A 17,321-nucleotide genomic window follows, 5' to 3' on the forward strand; every position below is an offset into this window, starting at 1 on the left:
TATGACTTTTTTAGGACTTTTTTCGACATACTATACTATGACTTTTTTCGACATACTATACTAAGACTTTTTTTCGACATACTATACTATAACTTTTTTCCACTTTTTTCAACATACTATACTATGACTTTTTTCCACTTTGTTCGACTTACTATACTATGACTTTTTTCCACTTTTTTCGACTTACTATACTATGACTTTTTTTTCCACTTTTTTCGACATACTATACTGTGACTTTTTTTCAACATACTATACTATGACTTTTTTCGAGTTACTATACTATGACTTTTTTTCCACTTTTTTCGACATACTATACTGTGACTTTTTTCGACATACTATATTGACTTTTTTCCATTTTTTTCAACTTACTATACTATGACTTTTTTCAACATACTATACTATGACTTTTTTCGACATACTATACTAAGACTTTTTTTCGACATACTATACTATGACTTTTTTTGACATACTATACTAAGACTTTTTTTCGAAATACTATACTATAACTTTTTTCCACTTTTTTCAACATACTATACTATGACTTTTTTCCACTTTTTTCGACTTACTATACTATGACTTTTTTCCACTTTTTTCGACTTACTATACTATGACTTTTTTTCCACTTCGTTCGACATACTATACTGTGACTTTTTTTCAACATACTATACTATGACTTTTTTCCACTTTTTTCAAATTACTATACTATGACTTTTTTCGACATACTATACTATGACTTTTTTCAACTTATTATACTATGACTTTTTTTGACATACTATACTATGACTTTTTTAGGACTTTTTTCGACATACTATACTATGACTTTTCTATTAGTTTTTTCGACATACTATACTGTGACTTTTTTTTGACATACTATACTATGACTTTTTTTGGACATACTATACTATGACTTTTTTATTAGTTTTTTCGACATACTATACTATGACTTTTTTCAACTTACTATACTATGGCTTTTTTCGACATACTATGACTTTTTTTCCACTTTTTTCGACATACTATAGTAGGACTTTTTTCGACATACTATATTGACTTTTCCATTTTTTTCAACTTACTATACTATGACTTTTTTTGACATACTTTAGTAGGACTTTTTTCGACATACTATATTGACTTTTCCATTTTTTTCAACTTACTATACTATGACTTTTTTTGACATACTATACTGTGACTTCTTTAGGACTTTTTTCGACATACTATACTATGACTTTTTTCCACTTTTTTCAACATACTATACTATGACTTTTTTTCAACATACTATACTATGACTTTTTTCGACATACTATACTAAGACTTTTTTTCGACATACTCTACTATGACTTTTTTCCACTTTTTTCGACATACTATACTGTGACTTTTTTTCAACATACTATACTATGACTTTTTTCAACATACTATACTAAGACTTTTTTTCGACATACTATACTATAACTTTTTTCGACATACTATACTAAGACTTTTTTTCGACATACTATACTATGACTTTTTTCGACATTCTATACTAAGACTTTTTTTCGACATACTATACTATAACTTTTTTCGACATACTATACTAAGACTTTTTTTCGACATACTATACTATAACGTTTTTCGACATACTATACTAAGACTTCTTTTCGACATACTATACTATGACTTTTTTTCAACATACTATACTATGACTTTTTTCGACATACTATACTAAGACTTTTTTTCGAAATACTATACTATAACTTTTTTCCACTTTTTTCAACATACTATACTATGACTTTTTTCCACTTTTTTCGACTTACTATACTATGACTTTTTTCCACTTTTTTCGACTTACTATACTATGACTTTTTTCGACATACTATACTATGACTTTTTTCGACATACTATACTATGACTTTTTTCGACATACTATACTATGACTTTTTTTCGACATACTATACTGTGACTTTTTTTCAACATACTATACTATGACTTTTTTCAACTTATTATACTATGACTTTTTTTTGACATACTATACTATGACTTTTTTATTAGTTTTTTCAACATACTATACTGTGACTTTTTTCCACTTTTTTCTACATACTATTCTATGACTTTTATAATGACTTTTTTCAATATACTATACTGACTTATTTTCCACTTTTTTAAACATACCATGACTTTTTTCCACTTTTTTCGACTTACTTTTTTATCTCTTTTTTTAACTTACTATACTATGACTTTTTTCAACATACTGTGACATTTTTTTCAACATACTATAGTAGGACTTTTTTTTAGGACTTTTTTCAACATACTATACTATGACTTTTTTATTAGTTTTTTCGATATACTATGACATTTTTATTAGTTTTTTCAACATACTATACTATGACTTTTTTAGGACTTTTTTCGACATACTATACTATGACTTTTTTCCACTTTTTTCGACTTACTATACTATGACTTTTTTCAACTTACTATACTATGACTTTTTTCGACATACTGTACTATGACTTTTTTCCACTTTTTTCGACATATTATACTATGACTTTTATAATGACTTTTTTCAATATACTATACTGACTTATTTTCCATTTTTTTCAACTTACTATACTGTGACTTTTTTAGGACTTTTTTCAACATACTATACTATGACTTTTTTCAACATACTATACTATGACTTTTTTATTAGTTTTTTCAACATACTATGACTTTTCTAGGACTTTTTTCGACATACTATACTATGACTTTTTTAGGACTTTTTTCAACTTACTATACTATGACTTTTTTTGACATACTATACTATCTTTTTTATTAGTTTTTTCAACATACTATACTATGACTTTTTTAGGACTTTTTTTCGACATACTATACTATGACTTTTTTAGGACTTTTTTCGACATACTATACTATGACTTTTTTCGACATACTATACTAAGACTTTTTTTCGACATACTATACTATAACTTTTTTCCACTTTTTTCAACATACTATACTATGACTTTTTTCCACTTTTTTCGACTTACTATACTATGACTTTTTTCCACTTTTTTCGACTTACTATACTATGACTTTTTTCCACTTTTTTCGACTTACTATACTATGACTTTTTTTTCCACTTTTTTCGACATACTATACTGTGACTTTTTTTCAACATACTATACTATGACTTTTTTCGAGTTACTATACTATGACTTTTTTTCCACTTTTTTGGACATACTATACTGTGACTTTTTTGGACATACTATATTGACTTTTTTCCATTTTTTTCAACTTACTATACTATGACTTTTTTCAACTTACTATACTATGACTTTTTTCAACTTACTATACTATGACTTTTTTATTAGTTTTTTCAACATACTATACTATGACTTTTTTAGGACTTTTTTCGACATACTATACTACGACTTTTTTCGACATACTATACTATAACTTTTTTCCACTTTTTTCAACATAATATACTATGACTTTTTTTCGACATACTATACTATAACTTTTTTCCACTTTTTTCGACATACTATACTATAACTTTTTTCCACTTTTTTCAACATAATATACTATGACTTTTTTTCGACATACTATACTATAACTTTTTTCCACTTTTTTCGACTTACTATACTATGACTTTTTTTCCACTTTTTTCGACATACTATACTATGACTTTTTTTGACATTCTATACTATGACTTTTTTTGACATACTATACTATGACTTTTTTTGACATACTATACTGCGACTTTTTTTCATCATACTATACTATGACTTTTTTAGGACTTTTTTCAACATACTATACTATGACTTTTTTCGACATACTATACTATGACTTTTTTTTGACATACTATACTATGACTTTTTTGACATACTATACTATGACTTTTTTAGGACTTTTGTCGACATACTATATTATGACTTTTTTTACTTTTTTTCGACATACTATACTGTGACTTTTTTTCGACATACTATACTGTGACTTTTTTTCGACATACTATACTATGACTTTTTTATCACTTTTTTCGACATACCATACTATGACTTTTTATATATTTTTTCAACATATATACTATGACTTTTTTCTACTTTTTTCGATATACTATACTATGATTTTTTTTTATTACTTTTTTCAACATACTATACTATGACTTTTTATGACATACTATATGAGGACATTTATAATACTTTTTTCAACATTTTCAGGTTTCATTTATTATGCACAATGTTCAGAAGTGTGGGTATAATCATAGCTGCTATAAACTCTTAATCAAACTTCCAAAAACAATACAGACACTCAAATGTTTGTATTTGAGCAAAATATTTTCTTTATTCTGCAAGAGAACTGAATATGGTGGAGCTCCACTGATAAACGTACATGAGTTCAGCTCATAAACAAATGGAGAATCTACAACCAACAAACCGATACAAGAAAGTAAAGTGAACTGTGATTGGCCAAAACCATTTCAAAGATAGAATACCAAGAGAAGGCGGCAGCAGGTATGGCAGAGTGTAATACTGAGAAAGGGGCCAATGACATTTGTATGAGAGGAAATGATCACCACTTTCTCTCTGAATTAGGTCTTTTGAAATTTGAACAGTTTGGGTGTTTGTTCACACCAACGTTAAAGTAAAGTTGAAGTCATTTGAATGAAATGGTTACAATTGGAGGCCAGTAATTGTGAATGTAGATTTCACATCAAGATCAAATTTGGTGAACATGACACAAATTTGTGTCGTTGGCCAATAGCAAACTATCTTGACACTTGACCGTTGAGGTGGTGATCATACCTAAAAGTCAAAAAGTATTATTTTTTGCTGATCAGTGTCGTAGAGGTCTTCTGCAATGTTTACCACATTGTTGCAATAAGACATTCGCCCATTGCTCTTAAACATTTACGTATTAGTCTGATGTGCCAAAAGTAGACATTTCCATAACCATTGTCCTCTCTCTCAGTATTACATTGTAATAGCATTAGGCAACTGACACAAAAAGAACTGGAACTTGTTTCAGCTGTAAGCAGTGATGTTACATTTGCTATATCAAATTCAGATCGGAATACACCATAAACAGACAAATAACAGTTGTTTTTTTTAAAGACATCTTTTTTACCATTTTTCTTTTATACACAAAAAACAACAGTCAAGAGTACCAAATGCATGCTGGATCTGTACGTATGTCAAAAAGGGGTAAAAGGGGGAGGGGAAGGGTGGGTGTCATACACATTTTTTAGTTAGTTTTTTAAAAGTTCTTTATTTTTATATATATATATATATATATATATATATATATATATAAGAAGCTGTTACTCCTCAAAGCTGTGCTGGGTACTGTGATCAGATAAGCAGTGATAAGAACACAACTCCTCGCTGAGAATCACAAAGATATTCAAACCTGGCTGCAAATAAAACTTTGCAGAACTGCTTGAGTTCGAGTAGTCGTATTTGTAGTAATAATGGTAGTAGAACAGACAGTTTTTATTTTAACAGTCCTGGGGTAGTAGTGAGTATAAAAACTCAGAAAAAAAGGTAACAGTAGGCTTATTGTACCTTTATTGTTACAGAGACTGCACCTTTGTTTGAATCAAAATGCACCTTTATTTTCTGAGAGGTGAACCTAAGCCTGTTTCCTGGAGTTATTTGAGTTAGAGCTGAGTTTTCAAAAGAGAAAACTCAACTAAACAGTCTGTAAAAGTAAACTTGACAAAACAGATATTTTGGTTTGTCCCTATAACTCTCCTAAACTGCTTTTCTTTCTGCCTCTTCTAAGTACTATTACGAGCGAAACCCTGCCCACTCAGAAACACCTTTCCTGTGGGGGCCGACGCACCTGAGGGAAAACATGCGCCCCTCCATCACGAACCCCTGGCTGACGGAAAAGGGAATATTGCATGTTGTTGTGGAGTGAGACACAAAGGGAAATCATCCTGCAGAAACCTCAGATATGTATGTGTTGACATTATATCAAGGGTGTAAAACAGACAACCACTTAACGCATTAAAAAATATTACCTTAAAACACTTTTGGCCTTGTTGACCTTCCGTATATCTTGCAGCAAACTGCTGTGTGTCTGATTGGAAGGTTTCCCTTTATGATACATATCAATCTTTTGAATTTGATTATGGAACTTCTTTTGTAAGTATTAAAATCAAACATATTAACTCGATTTAAATCATAGGCTGAGTTTTTTTTTTTTAAACACACCAAATACAGAAAGAACCTAAATCTAATCCAATCAGTTTCAAATTAAACTGTAAAAAATGTACGGAGCCCCAAAAGTTCCCAAAAAAACAAGATCCAAATCTTGCGTATAATTATTACTAGTTTGTTTTTTGAGATTTCTGCAGGACATTTTCAACACAGAAATAGAAAAGTTTCAAATTGCAAACCAAACTTAACTCCAGCTACGGTCATCATGTGCAAATATATGTAGTAGCATGAGTGGGAAAGCTGTGACTTTTGGTAGTTGTCTTTTAAATCCTCAACAGAAATCAGTTTATACCAACAGCACACACACTAGAGAGTGCAGATCAAGTAAAACCTGATTGATTTTTACATCGGGACATCATTGAACAAAGATTTTAAAGATGGAGCCTTCCTGACATGTCACAAAAGTACCTGTTTAAAGTCTTTTAACACAAATGAACAACCAACAATCCTAGCTAGCTGTACGGGACACTCATTCAAACAACATGGTTTTATCTTCTGAGTTGTGATCATATCAAGGCAATGGAGATTAATAAAAAGAAAAAAAAAAGAAACATCAGTGAAACATCCATTTCCAATAATAATCAACAGAAGGATTAACAAGAACTGAAATCTTTGGTCTTAATGTTTTAGGGGAAAATGAAAACAGTCAAAGAACAGCGACTACGACTCAAAACAACCCTTCAAACGGTAATATCTTTTAGCTTTATGATAGATATGACATCTCCCATGTAAATGTGACTCATGATGCATACGCAGACATCACAGGTTAATATTAACACAGGTCTCTTGTAGATGATAATGTGTGCAATTTCAGACAAGCCCTCTGTGAAGGAAAAGCTCTGAACATATCTCTGAGAAGTTTCAAAAAAGCGCCTCCGTCCCTCCTAAAGTAGCTCTACGTTTGCATGTAACCAATACTGTACATCTGTCATAAAACTCTAAAAACCATGGCCCTGCTCACCATTAAACAAAAGGAAACTCTTGGTTTTTTTTTGTATGTTTTCTTTAATAAATGTATATTTTCATATAAAGACATTCAACAGTGAGCAATGCAATATAGTTCAAGTAATAAAGTTTTTTTTTTTGAGTTCCCCGTTTCGAAAAGCAAGTCAAGCTAATAAAAGAACAGAAATAAGACCTTCTTGACTGTGGTGGCGATGGAGGGAAAGACTATGGCATCCTTTTGGTGATGATGCTGTGTCTAAGCTACGGGAAGCCATGAGGGACAAGCCTCTTGAAGTGAGGGCACTACAAAAGTCAAAGTCGTGGGGATCTAGCTTAACTGACTGATTGTGATTTAGGTATCAATGCAGAAAAAACCCTGATTTATTTTTAATTTATTTTTTTCGCTGGCTTTGTTGTGTGGTCGTTTCTATGGTGAACTAAAAACTCCTGAGGGTTAAATGACCGGAAACGTTGTGAAGGAGACGATTAAAAGTCGGTCAAATCGAACGGGCCTGCATTTCCGATAGCACCTTGACAGTTAGGATTATCTTGTTTCCTTTTACAGACGAACATGACTTGTGGTGCTTCAAAAAAAAAAAAAAAATAGGAAAAAACGAACAGCTTTGGACCCGGACTGATCCTTTTTGTACATTCAAGATTATATCAACAAACCCCGCCTTGCTGTCCCCCGTTAGTCCAAAAGAAAGAGCAAAAGACCGTCGTCACAGGTGGACAGCAACAGATACAAAACGGCTGTGTCCCAATTCAGAGGCAGAGGACTTTAAAGAACGCCTGTTACGTAAGAAAAAGCCTAAGCGTGGACTTCCTCCGCAAAGAGTATTAACCACAGTGTCATCGCTAATCAAACAATATTAATGCCTGTAACCTGCAGTGGACTCTGGTATCAGTATCCGTATGGGTCTGAGACAAAAAAAACACTGGATTGAATATCTGTGGGGGGAAAAAAATAAATATGCTAAAAACTTCTTTACCCTGAAACATCACGTTAATATTTGTAGCCACAGTTTGGACTGATGTTGGAGGCCTAAAACAATACAAAGGAACAGGATAGGCAAAAGAAGGAGATGCTTCTGACAGCAACAAAGGAAAGTCCAAGACGTCATTTATCTACTTATTCCTGGATGTCCAAATTTGGACAAAAGAAAGTCACATTTCTCGGCCCCTGAAATAGGACACAGCCGACATCTCACCGCATCCTGTATGCTGCGACTGTTGCGTCCAGCTGTGTCGGTACCGTCTTTCGTCCTCCACACCTGCTTTTAGCTTTAGCTGAACTGGGATGGTCGAGAGGGACTACCGGGGCCAGCAGTACACGCTTCGAGCTCAATCCAATTTGGCCTGTCCTCACAGGACAAAACTTTTGCAGTTGTTGCTCTGCCAAAGATGTCATTGTGTCTGCTCCAAAACCTCTACGCGGCATGGATGCCGTTAAGACAACAGATCTGCAAGTCCCAGTGAGTACTGTATGTTTCCATCCACCTTTCTGTGTGCATTTTGAACTGGCGCGTAAATAGACCAAAGTGTGTATATGGCATCAATTTGAAAAGATATCACCAAAACCTTTTTTATACACGACGGGAATGTTTCTATTGGCGTTATTTAAACCCTGTCTTTATCAATATGCCAACAGATTCTTTGGTTTTGGTTTTTCAAAGACTGATGTTGCCAATTTTGAGTCTCTACATGCACAAAAATGTAGGATAACGGAAAGAAAGAAAGCAGTAATGAAATGTCAAGACGCGCCAGTCTTACTGGTGCTCTTTGAATTACATAATCTGGTTACGCCTTTCATCAATTTACTGAAGTAGTTTTACATGATTTTGAGGGGACTGGACAGCAGTCTGAAAACTTGGATTTGGAAAAATTGGATTAGGTACTGCCAGCTTTAGGACATCCAAACTGATTCAGATTTCAGGGAAATAACAGCGATACCGTCGGGGGTTACTACACTGTCGGGTGGTGAGGAGGACACTGAGACGGGGGTTTAGATAAACATGTGGTGGGTACAACCAAAGTTGTATCATTCACTCACGACTCCTCTGCAACTTCTCAAACAATGGCCCTCTTCCTACAACCTGATACACTCCTTCAGACGTGTGTGTGTGTGTCCCATACACTCTGATGCTGGCCTATCGTACTGTAAAAAACACTGCAGACGACAGAGAGGGGAGGGTGCTTTGTCTGACTTTGTAACCAGCGTCTTTTGAAAGCGCTTTTTGGTAGACGCCCTCACATATGTTAACCTGTGTAAGCTGGGGTGTATTGCAGTTTTAGCGAGGGGTGGGGGTGGAGTGAATAAAGAACAGCTGCCTTGTTTGCCATAAACCAGGGCCAAGATACCCCCCCTTGCACTTTTTGCTTTTCATTCTTAAAATAGCTGCAGATTATCAGACAGACAGCGCTGACCCCGTTAACCGTCGCAGACACGTCTCTCCAAAGGAACAGCCAATGGGTGAGCTTTTATCTCCGTGCCAATCAGTAATACAGAATTTCTAGAGAGGAAAAAAAAAAAAAAAAAAAAAAGCAACTTGGTTGTGTTTTTCTCTTCAGTTTGTGAAGACTTTTTTATTGTGTGATGCTTTTTTTTTTTAAGTCTGGAAGAGAGAAAAATGCTTCCACTGGTTATAAAGTCAAGCACCGGCAAGAAGTTCTGAGTTAAAATTTTTAAATTGGAACATAAAAATAAAAATAAAAGAGGAAACGAAGCAGTCATACAAAACAAAAAGTGAATTTCACTCCAAAAGCTTCACTGTGCACTTTGATTATCTCGTGGGACCTTTAGTGCGTCTCTCTGCTCAGCTGCTGAACTACATTGACACAACGCTAGATTGCACGTTCTTTCAAGTTTTCAGTATTTTTCTTCTAAAGCCTGTGTCTTCAGCTCGGGACATCGCCTTTCGTCTACCTGCTCTCTCTGTGTTACACATAAAACTTTTTTTTTTTTTTTTTTTTTTTTTAAAATCAAAGCTTATTATTTCTGAAGGTTTTATTACAAAAAAAAAACACAAACAGTCCCAGTTATTCAACCCACAGTCGTTAGCATATATTCATGTCATCTCTCACTATTTATTATTTTTTTTAAACCACACATAAAATGGGGGTTACACTTTTCTTGAAGGTATCTACATAAGAGTGACATGACACTGTCATGAAATGTCATTGTTTTTTTGTCATGACAAGTTACGGTTAGGGTTCATGACAGTGTCATGTCACTCTTATGTCAAGTAAAGGGTTACCAAAATGGGTTTCAGGTTCCCTGGTCAACCTTCCTTTATGCTGTTTAAAAAGGATCATTTTGGTGAAACTGACCATTTGTAACCTTTTGCTTGTCTGGTTTTTGAGTGTAGCAACACCTGTGACCTCAGCACTCTGTACTACGTTACCCCCCGCTCCGAGCGTTTGAAACCCAACATTTCCACAAACTGCCTCAGCCTGCCAGCAGACTTCATGCACGTCCAGCCGAGTGGAGCAGCCAAGTCTGTGGAAGTATTGGCTTCAAACGTCGAGAAAGTGAGGGAACTGGAAAACGTGCTATTATTTTCTCAGTGATCAAGTTATCAATTTAGTCTATGAAATGTCAGAAAATAAAAATGCATAAAAGCCCAATGTGATTTTTTTATACTATCTTTTTTTTTTTTTTTAACTTTCGTCGACGGATTTTATTGCTGGACTAATCGTTGTAGTCATAATTTAGTTTGGACTTTTTTTTCGCATTCGACTTCCACAGGGAACGCTAGGCGAGCGAATCCCCTGAGGAAAGTACAGAGGGCCGGGGTCACACGTGGCACTCGTTTAAGTGCTTCTTACTCGACCATCTGTGTTTACAGACGGTCCTGGCCTTTCTGTTTACGTACCATTTGGGTTTCCAAAAAGGCTATTTGGTGGACAAGCACTTGGCCCAAAAACTCGGTTTTATGTGTGGTTTCAAACACACCATTCGTTTGCTTTTTTTCGTCACGCTTTTCTCCCATTCACAAAAAGAAAGAAAAGGGAAAAAAAAACAAAACTAAGAAACACACACATACTAGCTGACTCTTTGCCCTCCCTCTCCACACCAACTTTGGTCTCTGGTTCTGATCTGTGACATTGCCTTATACACATTGGCAAAAAACAAAAAAAACTATGTTCCAGCAAAGCAAAAATAATACAAAAACCCCTCTACACCCCTCTACAGTTAGTGTAAAAGCAAGCCTTCTGTCCTCCTTTTAATACTACACAACTGTTTTCTGTCGCTGTGCCCCTACCCCCCCCTAAACCCTTCAGCAGCAGTCTACATGGAGGAACACTTCATGAAACAAGTGCCCGTTGTCTCGTTATGCTACATTGTTTTTTGCTTCTCGTACGGAGAGGGACAGAACTCTCGCGGTTACCACAACTCCCGCTACGAGAAGCAAAAGAAGAAAAAAAAAAAAAAACACACACACATCTGAAACATGAAAACGAATCCAGAAACAAACAAAAAAAAACGGACGCAATATAATCATCTGAGGTGCAAAATGAAAATAACGGAAAACAAAAAAAAAAAAAGAAAAAAAAAAGAGATTTGGGAATGTTTTGTCGTCGTCGTTCGCGTGTTGTTTGAGCTTCTGGTTTAAAAAGTCTGAGCTGGAGTTTAGGTAGCAGCGGGGTCAACCTGAAACTCTGAAGTCTCCTCAGTTTCCTTCCTTCCTTTCCTTCAGTCACTTTTTTTTTTTTTTCTTCTTCACATTCACAAACATTTAAAACTTCCTTGTGCAAATCAAGCAGTCTTTAGAAAGAATGCCCTCCGAAATTGTTCTTGTAAAAATATATAAACTCCAAGGTGGCTGACGTGTGTGTTGCAGCAAGTGTTTTCATTTCCATCTTTAATCGGGTCTGGTGTTGGGGTTGCTTTGTATGTCAACCAATCCCCTCCCTCCCTCCCTCCCTCCTTCCCTCTCCCCGTTCTCCCTTCCCCGAGAGGGGGTTGGATATGTTGTCTCTGTGGGGCTGTGGCCGGGTGGTTGGGTGCGGTTCATCTGCGTCCGGAGGGCATCTGTGTGTAGACGGGGTACGCGAGGCGCACGTTGAGCGAGTCGTTGTGCTGCACCAGGGAGGTCTGGTGGTAGTGGAGCACCAGGTCCTTCAGGCTGCTGTACAGGTTGTAGGGCTCGGCGAAGCCGAAGCCGCGCGGCGTGCTGTAGATGACGCAGTGCTTCACTTCGCCTTCGACACTGGGGGGGGAGGGGACACAGAAGACAGGTTCGGTTAGGCCGGCGCGTCAGAAACGTGGATGTTAAAAACTGATCTTTGGCCTCCAGTGAGACTGCATTTTTTTTTTTAAAAAACGCTGTTTAAATGTTTTCTGTCCACATTTTTAGATTATTTTCTTAAACTATTTGTTCTATTCTTACAAAGACACTGCTATGCCCTAAAGGAGGGTTCCTGGAAAAGATTATGTCATTTAGTAATAATTACATGGAATATGGAGACTGTTTAATTGGTACACTTCCAGTATTGGGTCTTTAATTCACTGAACAGTAAAGCAGCTGTAAAATATTTAAAATTTGATTTGAGGAGATAAATGCTACCTGCTAACCAAGGCTAATGGTAATGCTAACGGCACTTCCGCACTCAAAATGTGTAAATGGTTTTTCCAGAAAGATCGCTAAAGTCTGGTCTTGTGTGTACTCACATTACAGAGCAGGCGTAGCAGCCCTTCTTGCTGCTCTCTCGGATGAGAAATGCTCCGTCCGGCTTCCCGATGAGCAGCTCCTCCGCCTGCGTCCGGTTCAGGTCCCCGACGAACCAGCTCTTCTCGTCGTAGTGAGGCAAGTTCTCATCCTCCTCGGTCACAAAGTAGCCTCTGCGCCAACAAGAGATACACGGTGAACACAGAGGACAGGAGAAAGTGACGACAGTTGCTCCGTGCACACGGGTGCACAGTGGCAGGGTTTGGGAGAGGACAGGATGAAAAACTCAAAAGTAGAGACTCACTCGTCAGTGTTCTCGTTCTTGATTCCCAGCCAGTCGTTGATTCGTTTCTGGCGAACTCCTTTGTGATTGAGCCAGCTAAAGAGAGAGAGAAAGAAAGAGAGAACCGTAACTACTACAGTGCTAGAAATCTGTTTAAAAGGCTACAACATTGTTTATGATGCAGTGAACAGAAATCAAATTAAGTGACAAACCGCATGTCTGACAGCATCAAAACCAAGCTCATGGGAGATGCTTTATTTCCAGGACTATGGTTCATCAATATATTTCACACTCTGTTTAATAAACTGAGCAACAAGGCGCTCCATGCCCGCCGGACTAATATTTAATAATGATGTCTCCTGTACTTACACTAGATATTGGTCCCTGATCTTGCGGAGCTGTATGAGGTCGGGCTTCAGGCTGTTCATCTTTTTGTCCGTCTCCCGGTTGTCCATGGCTTGCGTCTTCAGGTCCTGCTCCAGGCGCACCTTGCTGTCGTGGATCTCTCCGAGCCGGGACTTGAGCTTCTCGTAGTTCATCATGATCCTCTCGATCTCCTTGTCGTTGCCCTCGCGGCGGAAGCGCTCGATGTAGTCCTTGCTGTAGCGCTCCTGCGTGTGGCACTGCTCCTCGAAGATCTTGATGGTCTCGTTGAAAGCCTCGATGGCCGTCCGCTTCATCTGGATCTCCTGAGGGAGGAGAGAAGAGGTGGTACGTGAGTGGACCGAACAGAAAACACGACCATTTGTTTCTGTTAAAACCATAAAAAAAAAAAACTTCAGTCACTATACAGAAGTATGGGTGTACCTGCGAGGTCTTGGTGTATTCTTCATACAGTCTGTCGTACTCTTTGCTCTTCTCCTGGTACTGGTTGTGGTATTCCTGCAGCTTCTTCCCCACGGCGTCAATATTATCCTCCTTTACCAGCTGGTCCTGAGAGGACGAGAAATGAAAAAGCATTAGAGAGCGAGCGGTGCACAGACAGCCAAAGGGAAAAGGCTGCATGCATACGTGTTAGACGTGAAAGAATGAAGAGCTTTTTTCTTTAAAATTGGGGACAGAGGAAAAAGTGCATGTGCGCGTTTGCTCCCTTCACCCCTGATTCTGCTTAGCGAGAGGGACTCCTGAACAGGCTCGTTAATTAACCACCCACAACGCCCCGGGTGCACGGCAAGGTGTGCACGCTTGGAGATATTGCACCGCTCTGAGTAATGACTCGCCTGGCAAAACGAGTGCAGCGGGGGAGGAAGGGAATAAATGCAACAACGGCCCTTTGACACCGCGGATGTGTGCAATTATTTAGGGAGCGTGGCACGGGGGGGGGGGGGGCAATATTTCAGCGAGCAGCGATCTTGCTGCCGCTGCAGTTTGGAGTGGAAACATCCAGCACAGGCCGCCGGGTTCGGAGGAGGTGTAGGTGGGGGTCTACAGAGGACGCTGGTTGGAAATGGGTTTGAAATGTAGAAGAAACTGAAAGACCAATGAGAGGGAGTTTTGTCCCCAAGATCAAGAAAAGTTTGTATTTTTGTACTATTGGTTGTGATCACATTTGTATAACCAGAGACCTGAAAATATGGCGACACTAGAGGACACAGGCTTACAAAGGAGTCCAATTTCACCAATTGAATTTTACCAAACAAATCCAGTTTCATCAAATATTCCAAACAGAAAAGAACGTGGACACGCCTGAACTGTCTTTAACTCTCCTGTTACCCTCGGGTCAAATCTGACCCGTTTTAAAAATTTCTACATCAAAAAAATATGGGTCTCTTTAACCAAATTGCCTAAGAATAACATGGATGGCTACATACACAAAACAGGCTGTGATCATCCATCAACATACGTTTCTCTGATCTTAACCATTAGTCAAAATCATTTCTGGGGTTTTTAAACTCAAATTAGGTGTTATTTTCATATTTTCAATTTCTGGGGGAGCGAGACGACCACCATTCAACCCGAAAAAAAGTCACATAACCATTCCAATGACTCCGAAGCTGTTCAGTTAAGGTAAATTAACCAAAAAAACGGCATAGTTCCCCTTTAAATAAAGTCCTAACAGACAACGTGTATCTTGTTGGATGGATGGATGGATGTGCGCGTGTGAATAACGTGTATGCAGACCTGCTGGAAGCGGGAGATGGGGTACATGAGTTTGACGTCCAGCTTGGTGTTGTACTGAGCCAGGGACTCGTGTCTGTAGTGGCTGATGAGCTCCACCACCGAGCTGAACGTTAGGGGGTCAGAGAAGCCGTACTTTCCGTCCCGATGGTAGATCTTTATCAGCTTGTTGTTGCCCCCCTTCCTGAACACGCAAATAAGAAAAAGAGGAGACAGGATTAGTGCATATCACCATATTGAAACCCTTTTTTTTTTTAGAAGGGGAATGCTCAAAATGCATCCCTGAACAGATTATTCTCCTTAATATTCACACTTCAGCAGCTTCTAGCTCGGGCTTAGTTCCCCCTCAAGCATTTTACTTCCAGGGAAGTGGGCGATTTGCTCCAATTTACCAGGATGCTGCGTAGGCAAAATGCTTCTCAACACATGATTTCCCTCAATCTGTAGTTAACTAGAGGGATGGCTGCATAAAAAGTGGAGCAGAAGTAGTAATCACCCACTCCTTCCAGCCTCCATTAACCCCCCCCGTTGTTTGAAACACACTCCATTCATGACTCGGATATCAAATAAACTAAGACTTTACCTCAGTGTGAGCGTGTAGTCGCCCTGCATCTTGGTGGAAGCGTCCCGAACCAGGAAGGTCCCATCAGGCATGTCTCTGAGCTTATCATTCACCTCCTCCCTGAAGACAAAAAAAAATAAATAAATGAGAGTTTGAGTCAGTTGAGTAATTTGTGTACAGATGGTTTTTATTTGAAAAGTCTGCCTTCAATTATGAGTGGCAGGCGATGAGGACTTTCCCCGCAGCCACACACCTCAAAGTAAACAGTCCATCAATTAAATGATGTAGGGAGTGACTAGCTGGACAGACTGATCCCAGCCAACAGCGTCTCTGCTCGAGATGAGTGTGTGTGTGTGTGTTAAAGATGGCAGACTGGCTGTCTGCATTGTAGGTAGGTGTGGTTGTCATCTGACGATGTGTGGATTGTGTCTGAGAGCTAACCTGCACTTAGGAAGGTAAGGGAGTCACAACAGCCTAAACAGTTGGGACTTTTTTTTTTTTTTTTTTTTTTTTACAGATTTACACTAAAAAAAACTACAGATTTCATGGAAAGGTTTTCTGTTCCCAACCATCAAGAAGTTGATGGTCTGAAACTCAACTCCAAAGTAATCTTATCTTTAAAAGTATTTACTGAAGGCATAATGAGTGCATACAACAGAACACAGACACAGAAATGACCCTTTGTGACCCTAAACCTAACAGAAGAAAAGCACTGAATTTAAACTCATCAACTCACAACGTTGTTTAGTTTTAATTTGTCATTTTTTTCCCCCAGTTCTGACCGGGTTACAAAATCAAATATATAAAACTACATATATAAACCATGTCAAAGGGTATTTGCGCCCCATGTCTTGTCAATCGCTACTTTAAAACAAAGATTAATATCCTAAAAATACTTTTGGTGCTGTAAAAGCTCCAATGTGTGAGAATTTCTCCCATCTAGCGTTGAGATTATATCTATCTATCTATCTAAACTCTCTCGCGCCACGCAGTTCAAAGTACGTATTACAGCTACGATAGCCTTCACGCTTCAAAAAGCCGGTCTCTTGCTCTTTTCAATCTCCTTTTTCTTTTTTTGGGCAAAGAAGAAGACTCCTGTTCCTGAAATTTGGATTTTGAATACGTGTGGTCCTCCATGATTCCTTCTTCAAACTTGCCGGGGCCGGGAAGCTACGATACCCATTAGCAGCATTAGCAGCAGCTGTGAGTTTATCATGTGACAGAGAAAACGTGAAAGGTGGAGCAGTATGTCCTGTATGTCCCTTACCGGCTTACCTTACCTTACGTATTTCAAGATGGAACATGAATATGGAGCGTCTACCCCAGTTCATGTGAACGCAAATGTAAAATTTCAAGCCCAAAGGAATACTTGGAATTGATGGTGGTGGTAAATATTCATGAAAAAGGACAAGTTTGTGAACGGGCAACACAGATTTTGATAATGAACAACTAAACACATTACACACCGGACCTTCAAGGGACCAGATTTCCATTCAATTTGTCCTCACCCACCAACTTTACATACTTTCTCACACAATAAGTATCTTATGTAGAGCTCAAATGATACTAGACGT

The 17,321-nt window shown here is 37.7% G+C and overlaps 1 protein-coding gene across 4 annotated transcripts in view; it reads right to left on the bottom strand.

Moving 5' to 3' along the window:
- Positions 1 to 11,801: 11,801 nt before the first annotated feature.
- Positions 11,802 to 17,321, bottom strand: part of pik3r3b (phosphoinositide-3-kinase, regulatory subunit 3b (gamma)) — a 287,621-nt gene continuing 282,101 nt past the window's right edge. For all 4 annotated transcript variants that reach the window (XM_036007026.1, XM_036007027.1, XM_031309414.2 and 1 more), the window contains 7 exons: positions 15,769 to 15,867; positions 15,189 to 15,369; positions 13,875 to 14,000; positions 13,437 to 13,756; positions 13,089 to 13,163; positions 12,787 to 12,957; positions 11,802 to 12,325 (listed from right to left, as the gene is read on the bottom strand). In XM_036007026.1, the coding sequence (XP_035862919.1) occupies positions 12,127 to 12,325; positions 12,787 to 12,957; positions 13,089 to 13,163; positions 13,437 to 13,756; positions 13,875 to 14,000; positions 15,189 to 15,369; positions 15,769 to 15,867 (1,171 nt within the window). In that variant the 3' untranslated portion in view covers positions 11,802 to 12,126. The remainder of the gene's footprint in view (positions 12,326 to 12,786; positions 12,958 to 13,088; positions 13,164 to 13,436; positions 13,757 to 13,874; positions 14,001 to 15,188; positions 15,370 to 15,768; positions 15,868 to 17,321) is intronic.

This window comes from Sander lucioperca, chromosome 11 (genome assembly GCF_008315115.2).
Source record: "Sander lucioperca isolate FBNREF2018 chromosome 11, SLUC_FBN_1.2, whole genome shotgun sequence".
NCBI lineage: Eukaryota > Metazoa > Chordata > Actinopteri > Perciformes > Percidae > Sander > Sander lucioperca.